At 39.8% G+C, this 19156-nt stretch overlaps 1 protein-coding gene across 1 annotated transcript; it reads left to right on the top strand.

The window, feature by feature from the left end:
• Positions 1–517: 517 nt before the first annotated feature.
• On the top strand, positions 518–18850 carry EXOSC7 (exosome component 7). Its single transcript, XM_052694223.1, has 8 exons — positions 518–659; positions 811–912; positions 2818–2912; positions 7414–7579; positions 11340–11410; positions 15649–15772; positions 16688–16843; positions 18715–18850. The coding sequence occupies exons 1-8, from the start codon at positions 603–605 to the stop codon at positions 18817–18819; spliced, it is 876 nt and encodes a 291-aa protein (XP_052550183.1). The 5' UTR covers positions 518–602; the 3' UTR covers positions 18820–18850.
• The last annotated feature ends 306 nt before the right edge of the window (positions 18851–19156 follow it).

Here is a 19156-nt window from a genome sequence, read left to right as displayed (position 1 = left end):
CACTACGTGGCCCAGAAACATGCCTGCCTGGCTACCATTGACACTGGTGTACAGCCCGTGGGCCCTCATCAGCTGGCACACACCTGCATGAGGCTTCAAGGCAGCTTCAAAATAATTTGGAAACGATACACAAGAGCTGTGCTGAGCGTGCAAAACTTCAAAGAAAGCTGCCAAAATAAACAACCCTCAATTACAGTGTAGTGTCAAGCCGGAGCCTTTAATCGCGTTCCCACACCACCAGCACTGGGCCAGCGCTGCTTTCCCCACCGCGATGCCTCCATGAGGTAAAACTCCGTATTTCCTCACGGTCTGAGCGCCGAGCGAGCCTTCTCTACGCGTTCGAGTGCCCTCGGGGCGCTTTTACCTCAGCTAAGGGCACAAACACAGGACAGGACCCGCCTCGCGGCACACTACACGAGGGCGACCCGCACCATTTCCCGCCTGCGGAAATGGGGCCGTGCGCAGGCGTAGAGCCCGCCCCCCCAGGGGAGTTCACGTGATTGGGGGCGCGCGCCTGCTCGTTCCCGCCGCCTGGCCCTGAGGGAGGGGCGGCTGCCGGTTGCCGGCCGGAAGCGGAAGCGTTGTGCAGCGCGCGCAGCGCCATGGCGTCTGTGGTGCTGAGTGATGCGGAGAAGCTGTACATCATACACGGCGTCCAGGTAACGGCTGTACTGCTGTACTCTTACGTGAAAGTTGCTTTTCGTTCTTTGTTGATGTGTTTGGCACGGGAAAAGGAAACTTTAAAAGCGCAAGTTCTTATCTTTACGTTCGTGATTCCCTTAAGCAAAATCCGTTGGTTGTCGTGTTTAGGAGGATCTCCGTGTGGATGGCCGTGGCTGTGAAGATTACAGATGTGCAGAAGTGGAAACGGATGTGGTATCCAACACAAGTGGATCTGCGAGAGTGAAGCTGGTAGGTGAATCTCTCAGGAGTCACGTATGTTGCTGATGAAACTGGCTTATTTCAATTGGCTTATGATAAATAGTTGCTGTCTGTAAATATGTCTGTGTGTGTCTCTATTGTGAGAGCTGCTCTAAAAACAGCGTCTCCTGTTTGATGTTGGCCCACAGCATTAGAAGCAGATGTTGGTATGGCAATAAAGGTTGAATCTTCCCACCAGTATTTCATTCCATTTTGTTGCCATGTGAGCAGCAGAAGGGCAGTCTGACAGAATGGTGTCTGACATGGAAATGTTTCTGAGGTAAAGATGTGGAATTGAATTCCTTTATGTTGAAGCACTTGCACCTACTGACATTCATTGTTGTTTGCTGAATGTTGATAGAAGCCCAGCAATGGATGTGAGCACAGTGAAGCAGTAGGTGATGCATTTCAGCAGTGGCAACAGTAACATGAAATACAAGACATGTTCTGGATGGCCATGCACAGCTGTCACATGATGAAATTAAGTGTCTTGATCAGCTCATCTGTGCAAATCAGCAGGTTATGACCAGGGAACTCTGTATGGAGCTGAATATTAGCTTCAGTGCATCAGAAATGATGGTAGCAGTGTTGGAATATCAGAAAATGTGTGCCAGGTGGCTCCCATGAACATAGGTGCAGAATGAATACCATATGTAAGTTTGTCAGGATCTATTGGACCAATACAAGGCTGAAGGTGACATTTTCCTGGATCACATCAGTATGGTGATGAGATGTGGTGTCACCACTATGCACTGGTGTCAAAATGCAGTCCATGGAGTGGTGGCATGTGAATTTCCTATTGAAGGAAAAGTTCAAGAGACAGCCTTCAGTGGGTAAAGTATTGTGCACTGTCTTTTGGGATAGGAAAAAAGTGATCCTATTGGATTTCCTTAAACCCAGACAAAACATCAGCTCTGACTGCTGCATTGTGACACTGACTAAGCTGAAGGCTTGAACTTTCAGGGTCAGACAGAGATGAAGACAGCTTTTCTCTTGCAGTTTGGTAACACTAGGCCCCATACCAGTTTCAAGACCATGGAGCATATTGCCAAATTTGGCTGGACTGTCCTATCACACCCACTTTGTAGTCCGGATTTGGTGCCTCCTGTCTTCCCCCTGTTTTGGGCTGATTGAAAATGGACTGCTCAGGCAATGTTTTCCTAGCAATGGTGCAGTCATAGCTATGAAACAGTAGGTTACCTCTGCTGGTGCAGATTTTTGTGATCTCAGCTTTCAGTCTCTTGTTCTTCGGTGGTGCAGAGTGATGGTGACTGTGTTGATAAAGTTTTGTAGCTGAGAATTTCTTCAATTGAATAATGTTATTGTGCTCTTTGCAGCTCTTATATTTTCCATGGAAATATTTTTAGATTTTTTTCAGAGCAACCTATGCATGTATGTATATGCTTAGCACTAATTGAAATGATGGTTTGAGGAAATAATGACAAGATGTGTGAATAATTCAAGCTAGCTTAACCTATTTGAGCTAGATTTATAGCGGAGCCTGAAACTGGTCTGCTACTCAATGTTAGATACTGTTGTGCTTAATCACTGGAAAAATAGTTCTGTTCCTTTAAGTGAAGCAAAGCTACTTCTGGCATGTGTTGACTGTAAAGAAAACAGGCATTTTTTGGCAGTATTATAAATATTCTGCAGAAATAACTGATCCAGAACTGAAATGATAAAAAGCTGTAGCTATTAAGATTGTCTTCTAAACATAGAGAAAGCTGTTATGTGGGCACAGCGTTGTTCTCCTAAAGCCTTTCTGTTTTGAGATTCTCTGATAGAGCAAGTAGCAAAGACAACAGAATAGACAGAAATGTTTGCTTGCTGTAGGCATCTTAACTGAGTGTATTTTTACCATAGTTCTAGCTGTGTGATGTATTTTTGTTTTAACAGGGACATACTGATATCTTGGTTGGTGTAAAAGCTGAAATGGGGACACCGAAGTTGGAGAAACCAGATGAAGGTTATCTGGAATTCTTTGTTGACTGGTTAGTATATTAGAAGAAAAGGTAGTAGAGCAGTATGCATATACACTTCTTTGCTTCTCACGTTTGAAATAAAAAATTAATCAGATCTGAAATGTATATCTTCACTGCCCTAACCTGCTTTAAGTGTCTGAATAACAGAAGCAGTTTGTTTTACTATCTTAGCTGTGGTGAATGTTCAGAAACATCATTTCAGCTCTATAGTATCAGTTGCCTTTTTTTTTTTTTTAAACACTGATTGAATATAGACAATGTCTTTTAGTAATGAAGTATTCCAGATACTGAGATGATGGAAGAAAAGAATTAACTTACAGAGATTATACTTAAAACTGTATCTCAAAGGATTTTACTTACTTTGTCTTTGAAAGCAGTGTAAAAAGTGTACTTTGTGCAAGACCATCCATTAAAAAAAATACACATGACATAAACTTCAGATACAAAGGTTGATTAGAACGTGGGTTTATTAATCACTTTTATCATCAAATCAGTATTTCATTAACCACAGTGATAACTGTCTTCAATGGCGTTCCAAGCTTTGTGCTACAAATAAACCATTGCTTATCTTTACAGGCTTAGTAGCATCTGAATTGTGAAGGAAGCTAGAAGGAAACAGAGCTGCTCTGAGATAGCTTAGTGACATCTTGGTCTTATTCCTGACTCTGCTGTCTGAAGCTGTGGCATCCATGTCTTGCAGATTTCATAAAGCTGTTCTTAATGAAATAAAATGCTTTGAGAGCTTCTCAAAGCTTTGTCACTGTCAGATTAGTTCTTCTGCCTATGATATATATATATTTTTTTGTTGTTGTTGTTGTTGTTGTTGTTGGTACTCTGAAGTTAAATCTGTGTTAGTAAACCTGAGATATGCTTATTTAGAGAAACTCATATATCTGATAATCTTTTTGAGGTAACTGGTATTATCTGTGTAAATACTTTTGTATCTCTGGCATTATGCAATTTTATCTAAGAATTCATGCATACATCACAGTCTCCTGGTTAGCTATGGAAACTTATGGTTTGCCAAGGAAAGGACCCACCTAGGAATTAGTTTATCTGTGACTACTGTTCAAAAAATGTAAGACAGTAGGGTGTTCTTCCCAGATTTGGTCTTGTTTTTAGGTAGTATCTGAGCTGACTTCTTTATAAAGCTCATGTATGAAATACTCCAAGTAGTTTTTATTTGCTTCTGTTGGTTTTCAGACAAAGTCCAACAAAAGAAGCTCTAAACGCTGGTACTCTCTAACGCTAACGCTTGTGTTAGTGTTCTGCCCAGCAGCAGTGCTTGGAAGTGACAGCAAGAAATATTCCAGAGATGACATACAGGTGGCAGATCTTTCCGTTCATCAGCAGGAACAGCAAAACTTTAACTCATTAGATTAATGTTAGGTTCTAATTTGTAGCTATTAACCACTGCTTTGTAAGATGGGAGGGAGATGTGCAGCAGTATCGATGGATCTTGTTGATTCTAGAAATGTGCTGTTCTCACTTTCTGTAATAACACAGGCCAAAAGCATAAATTTGAGAGAAGAGTAATCACTTCTCCTGTGCTTGTGCTGTCAAGGTAAGGTGGCTTCTAGCTTTAACAAAGAGCCCAAAGACACCGTTTGAAGTGAAAGCTTTTTGGTTTCTGCATAGATAGGGTAGTGAGATGTTCTCAGTGCTCTGATGCTTTTTCAGGCTCCCACTAGGTGGTAGTAATTCAGCACATTTTGATACACTGCTTCTCATAGTGAGGTTCTTCTATGTGCTTCTTGGATTTTACATTGTTTAAACTAGTAAAGTAAATACATCTTTAAGATTATCTGTCATTTGGTTAAATGTTTTCCCTACTATAATTTCTTGCATTGTAGATGACAGTATATTAAAGGCCTGAGCAACAGTTTTCAGCTACTGGGAGAAAGATTTTAAACGGGGAACAGAAAAAATATTTTTAAGGAAGCAATCTGTGGCAGAAGAATCTTGAATGTTGTGTGATGTGACAATGAAATGGTTTTAAAATTCTCCAAATCTACATTCTAAGAGTAGAAATTTCCTGTGCTCTGTACTCACTATGGTCACTATTAAGTTCTTTCTGTGTTTTGTAAAACATACTTCTGGGCTTTTTCCTTTATTAGTGTACTAGATAACCCTCTTTCATTTTATTGAGAGTCTAAATTACTGAAGTATTCTGTGAGCATTGGGTGGCAGTATTTACCACATAGTTATTATGTCAGTACCCTGACAACATTACTTCTGAATTGCACTTGGGTTGTGTGGAACTGAAGTGTTAAAATAATGATGGCATTAAGATGCAGTAAAACTTGCAGTATTCCAGTTGGGTCTTGCGTTCTTCTCACCTTTGACCTGCTGTCAAAGAAAGCAACCATTTGTATTTCAAAACTAGAGCATTTGATAAAACTTGGTGTTTAAAAATAATGAGCTGTAGATTAAAGTTTTTATGATTCAACTTCTCATGAAAAGCGTAATGCTTGCAGGAACTGTACTCTAAAGAGAAGTTAAACAGAATGGTATGGTGAACTTGCAAAAAAACTGCTTGAGTGGGTAAGTTCTCCTTTAACACAACCTAAAGCCTTGACTTGGAAATATTTCCAGATTTAAGGTACATTTAATTATGGTCCTGTCTTACGAAATCAGGGCTGGAGCACCTCCCCTATGAGGAGTGAGAGAACTGGGGCTTTTCAGCCTGCAGAAGAGAAGGCTCCAGGGGGACCTTACAGCAACCTGCCAGTATCTGAAGGGGGCCTGCAGAAAGGCTGGGGAGGGAATTTTGTAAGGGTATGTAGCGACAGGATGGAGGGGCATGGCTTTAAAATGGGAAGAGAGTAGATTTAGACTAGATCTAAGGAAGACATTCTTTTCTGTGAGGGTGGTGAGACACTGGAACAGGTTGCCCAGAGAGGGGTTGTGGATGCCCCCTCCCTGGAGGCATGCAGGGCCGGGCTGGATGGGGATTTGAGCAACCTGGTCTAGAGGGAGGTGTCCCTGCAGGGGGTTGGAACTAGATGATCTTAAAGGTCCCTTCCAACACAAACCATTCTACGATTCTATAATATTAATGCAACTGCAAATAATAGCATTACATTTTCAGTGCTTATTTGCACAGTAAAAGTGGTCTGTAAGCATAGGTCAGTGCTTCATTGACAGCAGTATTGATTTTTTTAGCATGTATAGTAAAATCTCCTTATATAAGCAGCAAATAACTCCTAGGAAATCCAGTAGCTCTTCCCAGCATTCTGGATTTTCATCAGTTGTGCAAAGTTGGGAGAGTTGCTGTGTAGCAGGGGCTTCCCTTGTAGGCTCCACAGTTGTGTTGATACAGCACCCTTGATGGTTTAAGTTTTAAAGGTGAAGCAATTATATTCCAAGAGTTTGTTTTGTGCTGTATGTTTGCATTCTTTCAGTGTTGGAAGAGAGCTAAGGATCATCGTATTGGTACAAAAAGTGCATGAGGAATTGGCACTGCAGGGTGCCTAGCCAGTGCAATTCAGGTATTTTACATTCAGAGATTTGTACATATCAAGCTAATTCTGAGGAATCTCCTTCATTCTCATATTCTGTCAAGAGAAATTGATCTTGGAGAGATGGAGATGTGACTAATTTATTTAAAACCAAAATCTGCAGTGCTTGCCAGAAGTCCACTTTTGAGCACGCTTTTGCCCTCTCTGTACACTGGGAGTGTGTTCAAAATGTTTCTTATCATACCATGTATTCATCTCTGGGCATTTCTGCTCCTTTTCATTGTGATTTCGAGGTTTTGGTTTCTATTTATTTTGCATGGGCCTGCTGTTAGAATGTTGTTCTTAGCTGTGAACACTTTATTGCACGACCTCATGAAGTTTATTATATTGGAATTGGGAAAACAAAGACCACACGTGTTTTTTTTGTTGGATTCTTTCTGGAAAAAGATGTTTTTTAGCTCCTGTCCATAAACAGTGGTTGCTGAAAATAATGAACTGCAGTCTGTAAGAGGTTTGGTGGCACGGAGTATGCTCACAGAAAAGAAATTACCAATTTAAATCAGGCAATCATATGAATTCTGCAAATCCTTGTTATAACATCACGTCTTTCTCTTCTTACCTTATTAATTACATTCTTGCCTTCCTTTCTTATCTTGTTAATTTAACATTCATCTCTAACAGGCTGCCTTTTTGGCCATTCTGAACTTAGTACAATTTTCTCTCATTTCTTTTTCTTGAAAGTGTTGAGGCAATAGAAGGTGAGATTGCCTAAGAACTAATTGCAGGGGGAATTTACTACCTTTCATGCTGATGCTGGGAACTGAAGACTGGAATTTAGTCAGTGTCAGATTTGGTACCTAGTATAGACAATCCATCTGCATTAAGGCATTTTGTTATGCAAAATGGAAATAATTTTTTCACAGATTAAGTGCTTATTCTTGTACACATAAATCCTTGGAGATTTCTAGTATTTTATGCTGAGGTATATATTTGCACTTAAGAAATGCAGCTCAAAAGTGAAAGGTATTTTTTTCTTCTTCTTTATCCAGTTCTGCAAATGCTACTCCTGAATTTGAAGGCCGGGGAGGAGAAGAACTTGGCACAGAGATAGCAAGTACTCTCTACAGAATATTTAGCAGTGAGGGGAGCGTAGACTTGAAATCTCTTTGCATTAATCCCAGGGAACACTGCTGGGTTCTCTATGTTGATGTATTGGTAAGTAAGAAAATGAAAACTAAAAAGGTCCAAGGAGGTTTTCAAGGCATTGGCATTAGCATAGCTGTGTTTAGCTTCATATAAAAAATTCTTCCTCTAATCCAGCTTAATGTTTCACAGCATGGGTGGCTACTCTCTTGCAAATCTGTCTATAATAGTCACTGCATTCTGCTTATTCTTTTCCTCCTCTTTCTGCTCTGCTACAGAGCTAATAAAACAGATTGAAATACTGCAAATCTGTCACCAATAAAATCAGTGAACTCATATTCACAGGGAAGTTGCCACTAAAGAAGGCTGAACTTTTTTCTAAGTGAATGTATCATTTGATTGAGCATAACTGAGCATGAAGGTATATTAGCCCTAATATGAGTTTCCCTCCTGTCAGCTTCTTTGTTCAGTGAAACTTGTATGGCAGACGTAACATTTGGCCTAGGCACTTTTGTGGAATTTGTATACACATGTTGAATGTAAAAAAGAAAGTGAATATTTGTTCCCATTAAAAACTGGAAACTCAGTTTTGTGCGTGTAAGTCTTGTGTGTGCAGCAGCTCAGTTTCCAAGTAATGCTGTATTTAAATTCCCATCATGGCAATTTAATAGAATTCTGCAAGTCAGACTCTCCAGAGCTTTGTTTCCTACTCTTACTGGTGCAGAGTTGAGTTTCCACTTGCCAAATGTGTAACTGAAATTATGTTGAGGGATCTTACGCACTGGAATCAATTAATGTCTATGAATTACTTACTACACGTTAAACTGCATTGCCTCCCCAAAAAGGTGCAGACAGACTTGTATTAAAACAAGAATGAAATACGAATAAATGTGAAAATTAATCCACTGAGTTTTTAAATAGCAAAACCATTACTCTGGTTACATAGACATGGAACGTACTCTGGCTTTCTCCAAATACAGAATGATCAAATATGTATCACTGACGAGCGCTTTAACAACTCCAGTCACCACCTCAGTGGAGCCTGGCACAGTTTAATAGGGAGTGAAGTGCCAGTTCTCAGAAATACCGGGACCTTCCGTTACTAGGTAATTGCATGCAGAGGTGCAGGATGTTAAGAGCTGTGCTTATTTAAGCCATGTGCTGCTTCTGCAGCATAAACAAGGACTTCAGTAATGCTGATTGCTGCAGAAATTATTCTGTTCAACTTTTGTATGGGTTATAACTGATATTTATTTGAGTTGTTCTGCACAAATCTGTCGATTGTCCACAGCTCCAGAGGAGAACAGCCTTGATGTTTTTAAGCTACTTGTCATGTCAGGATTATGAACACCCATGTTCTGTAGTGTATTCTGTTTAGCTTTATTTATAGTATCAATAAAGAATCCGTTGTAACTAGGATTCTAAAGTTGAGGAGACTTTTAATGTAGCATTCTGCATAATTTTATGCGACAGCCACAGAAGAGCTGTGATGTAGATAGAATTAGATAATGTTAAGATTCCTATTCTGCCCCCACGCTGCCCGAGCTTTCTGCATTTTAACTTTTTTAAGGTATTTGTATTGTTTCTTTTTCCAAAAAGAAAATGTGTGTATCACATGTGATACTTGTACTTGATGCAAGTACTTCATACTTACAGATTTCAGCCAGACACGTTACATAGGTGCTGCTTGATCACTCAGAAACCCCACTCTCCACACATGGATATGATTTAAAGATTGAGAAATGTACCTTGACCTTTCAAAATATTCTTAATAACAGCAGAAGGTCAGATGTGTGAGCTACTCTTTGAATGTGGGAGTTGTACAGCACTGCAGAGCTACGGCCTGTTCTCACCTTCTGTCTTTCTGTCTTTTTCTTTCCCTTCCCGAGTTATTAATGTTTGAAATAAAGTTTTAGGAGATTTGGAGGGATGTTTTTGACACATTTTGCCTTCTTCACATAACTCACACCAGCAGGCTGCCACACTGAGCAAGGAGAGCTGAAGCTGTGCATTCTTTTTCCATTCCCTATCTCATTGTACTACGTGGTGTGCTTGGATCTTGCATTAGGTTCTGTTGAAATGTTACTGAGCATTCTTCAGGAGATCCCCATCTTAACCCAGTCCTGTTGGAGGAAAGAAACCCAACAACTTAGAAATCAGTCCTTTCTGATTAAAGTCTCTGAATAAGGCAAGACCTGCAATAGTTTGTTTTTCTACTCATGATAACTTTCTCTTTTGTGTATCAGTAAATTAGAAGTGAGTCCTTCCTAGAAACTTTTGCTTCCCAAAACTCAGAGTTGAGCAGGCTTTCTTCAGTCCTTTTGTTTTATTTAAAAAAAAGATATGAATGCAGGGGGATGGAGAAACCTCAGTACAACATGACAACATGCTTAGGCTGAAAAGAGGGCATTCATTTATTTTTGGAGGAATTGTTTCACCATGCTTGGTACAGGCTGAGTTCCTAGCCCATAGGCGCCAGTGTAATACAGATAAGGCTTTAGAATAGTAGCTTGAACACAAACCTAGTAACAGTACAGGCACATCCCTTTATTGTGTTTTAATAACAAAAATATTGCAGGCTTATTCCATTATCCACTAAAATCCAATAGTGCCTGAAAGTGGCAAGTTAACCTCTCTGTATCCAGCAGCTGTTGGCAAGGAAATAATTTGATTACCTTTGTATTAGCTTTCCATCCCAACTTTTTGTCATTCTGTTTACACAATTCAGTCTGTCTTAATAAAAATAAGCTGTCTTTCCAGAATATCTGATTTATGACTCTCTCCCAGTGTGGGAGGAAATCTCGTTCTTAAATAGATTTCGAAGAACCGTCAGTGCTGTAAGACTTGTTTTGCTCTCGTTGTGCAGCGTAGAATGAATGCTTCTGCATTACGTCCAGTGTTCGTACCAGCATAGTTTCAAATGCTTGTGGGGATTTGATCATCAAATAGTACTGTCTGTGAGCAAACTCAGAGTGGAGAGAGAGACTTGTCAGAGAGCTATCACTAGGCTATCACTAAATGCATCTCTGAGTTGTCTGTCAGCCTATAGAAGGTATAAGTGGTTATGGGAGCCCTGCTATTTTATAATAGTATGCAGTGCTGTTCATCTTTTTGGCTGTTTTTCTCCTGACTTTAATGGAAAGAAACTGAGCTAGCCTCCTTCCACAGGCTTTGATTCAAGTGACAGTGCTATCAATAAGCAGGCTTTGAGAACAGAATTTCCTTAGATCTTTGTCAGCTACAAGAGAAACTGGAATTTTATGGAAAGGATTACTCCTTTTCCATAAAGAATAGAGGATAAATCAAGAAGTGCCTTCACACTGTACTTTGTGTAATAAATTTCATGTATGACAGTATTAAACAACTTCACTCTCTGTCCTAGGTGAGAATTTGCATTGCTTTTTCAGAAACAGTAACACCAACTGGGTTTGCCCATCTAATATTAAAAAAACAAAGATTCCTTTTTGAAATACTAAATAGAAGGTGATGTTTCCTGAGCTAACTTTAAACATTCTGAGTGTATCGGAAATAGTCTGGTTGTATTCTACTTGACAGCCTTACTGAGAAGAGTAAGAATAGTAGTGAATTCAGTTCAGCTTCTATTATGAAATTTTATCATTAATTTTGTTATGAAGTGCTTTAAGTCTTCTATTTCCCATGCATAATGCAGTCTACAGAAATCTTAATCTCGTACCTGGTGTTCATTGCCATAGGCTTTTAAGATAACTTTTTTTTAGCCTATTCTAGTTCTTAGAATTCTTTGGAGACTTCATTTAAAGGTACTAACTCGATTTTTCTTTTAAAAAGATTCTTTTTTTTTTCTTTTCCCCAGTTACTGGAATGTGGTGGGAACCTCTTTGATGCAATCTCTATCGCGGTGAAGGCAGCTCTCTTTAACACAAGGTAAAGCACAGAGCTCATTTCATGTGAGTGCAAGTGACAGGGGAAGAGAAATACTTTCTATGAGCTCAGCCTTTTGTGCTCACTGTTTTTAAGTAAGAAAATCTTAACTGTGACTTCAGTTCAGGTAAAAAGCAGTCTGTTTGCAGGCAAGTAACATGAACTCATGACTTTCTCCTACCAATGAAGTGTTGTATTGCACTGTGTTCACACTATAGTCTTGTTGCAAGTTGTTGAAGGCCTTTGTGTTTGTTAAATAAGCAGCATTTACTGACAGGTGATGCTTCTGACTAAGAAGCCCTCTCTGTGCCAGGATGACCAGCAGGCTTGTAACTAGCTCTATTTTCCCATGTTCTTTCTTATTGGCTGTTAATACACAGCTGCCTTTGAAACAGAGGGGAGAAATGGTTTGAGAGGTTGTGGGGACTGTGAAATGATGTGTCTTAGTTTGAGTTTTCCTGTGCATTTTAGTTCAAAGAACAGAAGAATGAAATCTGCTAGTATCATTAATACAATTACATTTTGAGTGTTCTGAGGACAGTAGTATTCAGAAGCAATTTTTTCTAGTGTTTTTATCTTCGTTATCTTAAGGGAATATAGAGTTTTGTAGCACCCTTGAGAAAGAGACCAGTGAATGGTTTTTCTAAAAAAGCTCGCATAAATGTCTGGAAGAGGTGCAAAAATGAGAATCTTAAAGGCATAAAAGTTTTAAATTGGATCTCCAGTTGTTTTCCAGCTGTAAATTAGAGATGTGCTGAAGTCAGTGGCACAGTTCTTGCTTATTCCTCAGGGAAGCAGTGTGCAGTACTGGAGCTGGAAAAGGGCATGCAAGAAGAAGAAAATAAACTGAAGACAGAGACAATATATTGGGTTATAAACACCTTAATGCTGGGGAAGGGGGAAACCCACCTGAGACAATGGCTTCTTTGTATTGCTGAGAATTTTCCCATCTTAATTAAGTTCTCAACTGTACCTTTTAGCAGTGGATTGTTTTTGTAAGGTAAGAAATAGTGTAATAAGTTAACAGCTCACAGAGACTTGACAGCAGTCTAAAAGGAAGAAATTCCTCTCTTTCTGTGTGGGCTTCCAGGATGCAAAAGTTGAGTGTTTAAAACCAGTTGCTCCCACGTGAGTTGTTCCACAGATCCAAGGCACATCCTTTATTTGCAGGATTATTCTGCCTTTTTTCTTACTTCAAGAAGAATTCTAGTTTTGAATAAAGAGTGAAGGTCACATTCAAAAACAAGTTAAGAAAAAAAAGATGAGTTTGTTGCTTTTGGAGGAAAATGGAAAACATAGAGGCTATATTGTGATTGTTCTGGAAACTGTCTCTTGTACAGCCTTTGATCTGTGTGTAACCATCCTCAGTCTTGTCAGTGTAGGATATCCAACCAAAATGTGGTCTGATAGGACATGACAGAAAGCATGTTAGTTTTGATTTGTGAAAACTGCTGTGACGGGAGCAGGGAATGCAAGTACATCTAATCTCATCAGAGCTCACAGAGTCAGGGCTGAAATTCGAAGTGAAAAGCTGTTGTCCTTGTTCGGTATTCCTTCCTCTTTCCCTTAATGTCTACTAAGTTTTCTTTGGATTGATACAAAGGTAGTTTAGAGCAGCTGCCCACTTTCCTTAAAGTACTATTGCCTGAGTAAGGTGATGTCAATTTGAAGATCACTTCAGATTAAGTGTTCTGAACTTCACTTGAAGTCTGTGTCTCTCTTTGAGTCTTACTCGCCTTTCATAATCTGTTTGCAGCCAGGTTTTAAGTGTTTTCAGATCTTTGTCAGCCTTCAATTCAGCTTTAAAATCAAGAGCAGAAAGTTCAATTTGCTGGGTTGTTTTCTTTGAAACATTTTTTTTTCTTCTGATATTCAGATGGGCATTTGAAAAGCTTTATCCTTAGAATTTTGCTTCTAACCATGTTTTATAATAGCTGTGTCATCCAGCACACTTTTTGTTCAGTGCTAAGTAAATCCATTATAGTAACTTTGGGAATGTTGTGCAAGGATTATAGTATTTAAATCCTGTTATGTCTGACCTGACTCACTGTATCCCCTTCAGCCATGGAGCAATGACAACATGACTGTCACAGGGGGAATATTTACTCTTTGGAGATTCATTCATCTTGCTTACTGTGTTCTAAAAACTAGATGCAGATCATGTATGAAAGATGGCTGATAGCAGACTTTATTCCTAACTGAAAACTGAAGGTGCTTAAGGCTAGATTTATCCGTGATTGAAGTGGATAGTGCAAAATGTGCAAGCAGCCACCACATCAAAATTTAGCATTAAACCTAATCCCATGGAATGTGCTCCATTGCAACTGAGGCAACAGAAACGAGGCAAATGGCAAAAGCTACAGAGTTTGTAGCACAACAGGCGTGCAGATGTGCTGCTTTTTTGCTGGGCAGCATGGCAGGTACAGAACTGATCACAGAGTCACAGAATGGCCAGAGTGGGAAGGGACCTCAAGGATCATGAATCTCCAATCCCCCTGCCACATGCAGGGCCACCAGCCACCCCGTAAGTGATACCTGCATGTAAGTGTAAAACAGGTTTTGCTGCTGTGAACCACGTGTCTCTGTTGCACGGACAAGAGCGTTGTTCATTATGTGACTGAGTCCTGCTGTACAGATCTCTGTGCTGATTAGTTGCAGGAATCACAACAGAAGAATAAAAGCTACAAAGCAAACGTGTACAGCTAGTTCTTAAGAAAAATCTTCACAAACCTGGAGAGGAAATCTCACATTTTCTGGATGTGCTCTTTGTGCTACAAACACTCTTCATGCCCATTTGAATCCTTAGTTTTTTATGTGTATGTACCTTTCTTTCATGTTAACATGGTGCTTGCATTTGATCAATAGTCTTTCAGCCCTTCCAGTAGTCGTAGTTTGTACTCTGTCTTACCTGTTCTTGGCCAAAAGAGTTCCTTGCAGGGAATTTTCAGGTATGAATCCTGTCAGCTTCTTGTTGCAGCCCAAACATTGCTGTGCTTTCATTACTATTTTGGGATGGAGGTTAAAATTGCTTAATCAATCTCATGGACTGTTTCTTGATCTTCTTTCTCTTTACGCAGTGCTTTGGCACATGTACTCCTTGTCTAGGCTGGTGTCCAATGCTGTGCATTGTCTGTATACCCTGAGGAGCAGTCACCTTGTGACTTTATTCCATCAATTTTAATGGCATATTTTTAGCTTGAAAATAGACTTTGATGCCTCTCCAGTGAGTTGTTACGTAGCACAGAGCATTTTTGATCCTAATTTCTTGAAACGCAGTAGCTATCTGCTTACTGAAAGTTTTAGTTTTAGCTTGGCTCAGGGCAGTATTTTTGTAAGAAATTTGTTTTTACTAAACATGGGTTGGCTGTTGGCTCTCATATCCCCAGCCACAAATAACTGAAACATTTGTCTAGGGAACAACAAAAATCACTTTGGTTTCCTGGAGAAAAATTCAGTCCCTATCTCAACCTTAGAGAGGGATTTGGTGCCGAATGCATAAACAAATGTAACCTTGAGAGTCTAGCTATGAAAAACAGTGCTACTGTAAAAGTGCTAACATAAAAAGAGTTTGAGGTTATGTTCCGCACGGTTACTGAAATTAGCTTTCCAGGGATATCTTCAAGTATTTTATGTTCTTGTGTTCAAATACAAGTGGGAGCAGATCACTTGAGTTGTGTGGGGGCTGTACTGGCCAATAAAGCAGAGTATCTCAGTACTGCATTCTAGCAGACACCTGGATAAATGAGGTTCTGTAAGATGCTGAATTTCTTGTCTCCTTGAGATACCATCTTCTGCTAAATTGATTTAAATGGCTATTCATTATGCTAAGAATTCTGGCTTCTAAAGAATGAGAATATCTTGTCAACCTTCCCAAGCTGCTGAAGAGAGAGGATTTTACTAGTGTCATCCTACCCTTTCCCCCAAGTCTCCCTAACTGGTGTCACTGTTTCCTGAGCTGCTTTACTGCTTACATTCGCTACTGATAGCATGGCTCTGCCAAGCAATGCAATTGCTGTGATTCTGACAGCTTTATGGTTGTCTACAAGGGTCAGACAACTACAGGTCTGAATGATGCCAATGAACAGTGTCATTCTGAATATCTTCCAACTCAACTGAATATCTTTCATTTTTTGTTCAGTAAGTCGTTAATGTTTTGATAATGTCCTGATTTTTTTTCTAAACATGTAGCCTCATTTCACTGCCTGTTCTGACAATGAACTTGCACATACTTGTTTCTGCAGAATACCCAAAGTACGTGTTCTGGAGGATGAAGAAGGCTCTAAAGAGATTGAGCTCTCTGATGACCCTTACGATTGTATTCGACTTAATGTGGATGATGTGCCCTGCATTGTCACGTTGAACAAAGTAAGCCTGGAAAATTCTGACCACCTGCCCTGAGACCTCAGTTTCTTTTAATTTCAGCTGTTGGTTTTTTTTTTTTTCCTCAGAGATAAAAGTGGTGTTGGATGAGTGGTAACTGTGTATATGTTCATCTTAGGAAGTATTCCAGTTGGCTCATCCACTTCTACTATCAAGCTTTTTTTTCCATCTCTGACTTACACATTTCCTCTTGATGCATTCTTGAAATCTCATCATTGTGTGTTTTTCATTTACTCATTGATCAACATTCAGAGCAACAGACACTCCAGTATGTTGAAACAAATAAGCATTATTGCAGAGTTCAAAAGTTGAGTGATCTGCCTGGAGTTTGTTGCTGGGAGCGGAGCTCTCTTTTCATGGGTGTGAAATCATCCTTTCAAACAGGTTTTCACTTTCCTTTTCCACATGAAGCTCGCAGCTAACAGTTGTTTTGCTGGCTGCTGCATTCTTCATTGCATCTGTTAGTGATTAGCTTTGTTACTGGGAAGTTTGTACAATGTATCTTTTAAGCAAGTTACATAACAAGTTGGAAGTCCATCTGACTGAACCAGGAGCTCACCTGAGTCTCAAGATCTGTCATTTTTGCCTGGAAGAGAGGGAACTCCGTCCTTGGAGATGAGATGAAAAGGGAGTATGGAGTTTCATACAGTTAGAAGGGTGGTCAGAAAAAAATAAAACTGAAGAAACATGGTTATCTCATTTCTGTTTCATATGTGCATGTAGTTTGTGGTCAGAAGCTGTTGTAGTGATGTACTATCAACTCAGTCTCTAAACACTACCAAAGATTACATGATGTTAGGGTAGGAGATTGACAGGTAACTATCTAACTTACAGTTTAATTTCTTAGTAAAGAACTTAAACAACTGCAAACTGACATATTCTTTTGTCATTAACTTACAGATTGGATATAGGCATGTGGTGGATGCTACCCTTCAGGAAGAAGCCTGTTGTTTGGCCAGCCTGCTTATTGCTATAACCAGTAAAGGTGCCCTCACTTGTATGAAGAAAATAGGGAAAGGTAGCCTTGATCCTGAGAGCATTTTTGAAATGATGGAGGTAAGAAGTTTTGTGCAGTTACTGTCTTGCATACTGGTGATACTGGATGAAGTGGAACCTGAGTATATGAAATGTTAGAGTAACAAAAACAAGGACCCTGATGCTTGTATTAGGTGTGAAAGAGACTTGTTACAGGGCACAGACGGTTCCTTTGAAACAGAACTGCATATGGATAGAAGTTGTGTAAAACTTCAGGATACCTGGAGTGCGTAGTACTCACATCTGTTTCAGCTGGGCAACCCACAGCTGTAAGACATGTCTCCTATCCCATTATTTCCTGTAAAGAGTGAAAGAGCAAAGCTTCTAACACGGTAATGTCCCTGTGGAAGTAGGACTGGGACTTTACCAGGCTAGTGCATGGCGTGCTCGTTCTAGAGCAACTCATTTGTTTTGTGATAAGCTTTTCTCATTTTACTGTTGTTTTTCTTTGCTCCTTTATTGGGTTTTTGATATGTCCTTACTCCATTAAAATACCAGTATCTGGGTGTTGTTCACATCCATGTGAGAATTCCATTTTAAACTTCAGGCTCTTCTTGAAACCGTCTTCTAGTATAAATTCTCATGCCTGGATTTGGCCTTGAACATCAAAGTGAAATGGGTTTTGAACTTTGAGTCAGAATGAAAATTAAATACTTAAAGCTGGCTCCGTTTCCTAGAGATCCAGAGCTAATTTTAGCATGGCTGTAGTGAGGAATGCAGCAGTTGGAGCCAAGTTTGAAAACAGTTGTTCTCCAGTGGAAATTTTGTGTTGAGTAGATGTTGCATTTCCCTATTTCATTATGTCAATCCAGAGTTCTAATCTTGGCGGTACCAATGAGGGTCTTCTTGCATCCAGAGAGGTCACTTATCCTGCTGGTTAGGATAGGTTTATCTCTACCTTTAGGTAGGGTTTATCTCTGATCTGGCATCCTAAAAAAGAAACAAAATGAACAGAACTTCATATGGTCATCTGATATGTCTGCCACGATGGATTTTCAGTCCAATTCTAACCTAATGTCACAGAAGACTTGAGGTTTTAGGTGTAGGGCTGCTACAGAGTAAGAGGTGCTTAGTTTAGATACAGGCTCATGGTAGAAGCCAGCCCCAGTGCAAATTTTCTGATGTCTAAATGCAGAAAACAGTGATCAGAAGTTCTGTTTCGATGACCAACTTTACTCTACACTGAGCCCTAACTAGAAAATGAACTGATGTGGTTTCATTGTACAGTCTACCCTCAAAAACTGTGTTTGAGATGATACAGTGCTTCCATAAACACTAATCAGAGGTGTGTATGGGAGTCTTCAAACCATTTTATTCTGCTTAAGAGTTCTTTTCCTTACTTGTTTGTGGGAGGCATTAAAGCTTAAGCTTTGGAAGAAGAACTCTTCTAGGTGGTGAGCAATTTGAGGGAGTGAGGGAGTAAACTGATGAGAAGAAATGAGAAGTAATGATGAGAAGATGTTTTTTGGGAGGTGAGAGATTATCTGTTCAACACTGCCCCAAACACAGCAACCCAGTTAGGTACCAAGGGGTACGTATGGTGTTGTACAGAAACTGTACTGCTTTGTATTGCATATGCTGGCTAATTTGTGTGTTTGTGCCTGATGTGAATTTAATTTGTTCTCCTGGGCAATCCAGGGACACAGCATTTAGCACTGATGACTGTGGGATACTTCTGTGATAAATAGGAGCGCTGTACTTTTTCCAGAACTGAGTCAAATTAAAATGGAACTTCCACCACCATAATTTTTCTTAATTAAAACTTTGTTTTTGTTATACCAGCTGGTGTATATTAATCATTAATGGGAAAATATTTGTCAAAAGGACATGAGAGTTGTCTTCCTGTTAATAAGCATATGTCTCAGACTTGTTTTGCTTTCTTTGCATTGTAGACTGGAAAGAAAGTAGGAAAGTCATTGCACGCATCACTTCAGAAGGTTTTGGATGAAGAGGAGAGTTTGGGGACCACACGTCAGAAAGTTGGATTTCTAGGATGAGTTTTTATTAAATGTTCAAAGCTGTTTTTAACCAGTTGTGCAAATCTTGTCTGTTTCGTATATAGAGAAAGGATGTTTTTGTTGCAGTACGTAGCTTCCAACTAAGAGGCTTTAGAAGTGTTACTGAGCTGAAAGAAAGTGATAGTTAGATGTGAAGGGCAAATGGGGGATGCTTCCCATATGGGTAATTGCCTGCACCTAGGATGCACAGCCACAATTGATGCAATAGCACAGGAAGTGCTCAAGTCTGTTTTCAAGGGTGACTGATGTTGGTTCTGCTTCATTCAGTTTGCATGTACTCCACTTCTGCAGACCAGCTGTTGAGTTTGAGAGCATC

Source organism: Tympanuchus pallidicinctus, unplaced genomic scaffold, assembly GCF_026119805.1.
Source record: "Tympanuchus pallidicinctus isolate F22 unplaced genomic scaffold, pur_lepc_1.0 scaffold3, whole genome shotgun sequence".
NCBI classification, from domain to species: Eukaryota; Metazoa; Chordata; class Aves; order Galliformes; family Phasianidae; genus Tympanuchus; species Tympanuchus pallidicinctus.
The sequence above is the reverse complement of the archived record's forward strand: the minus strand, read 5'-3'. Positions and strand labels throughout refer to the sequence as shown.

Bases quoted from the DNA above. Each gene is read 5' to 3' on its own strand.
- EXOSC7 (XM_052694223.1), top strand. From the start codon at position 603: ATGGCGTCTGTGGTGCTGAGTGATGCGGAGAAGCTGTACATCATACAC. The intron at 660-810 runs GTAACGGCTGTA...TGTCGTGTTTAG, and splicing joins ACATCATACACGGCGTCCAG to GAGGATCTCCGTGTGGATGG. The intron at 913-2,817 runs GTAGGTGAATCT...TTGTTTTAACAG, and splicing joins GATCTGCGAGAGTGAAGCTG to GGACATACTGATATCTTGGT.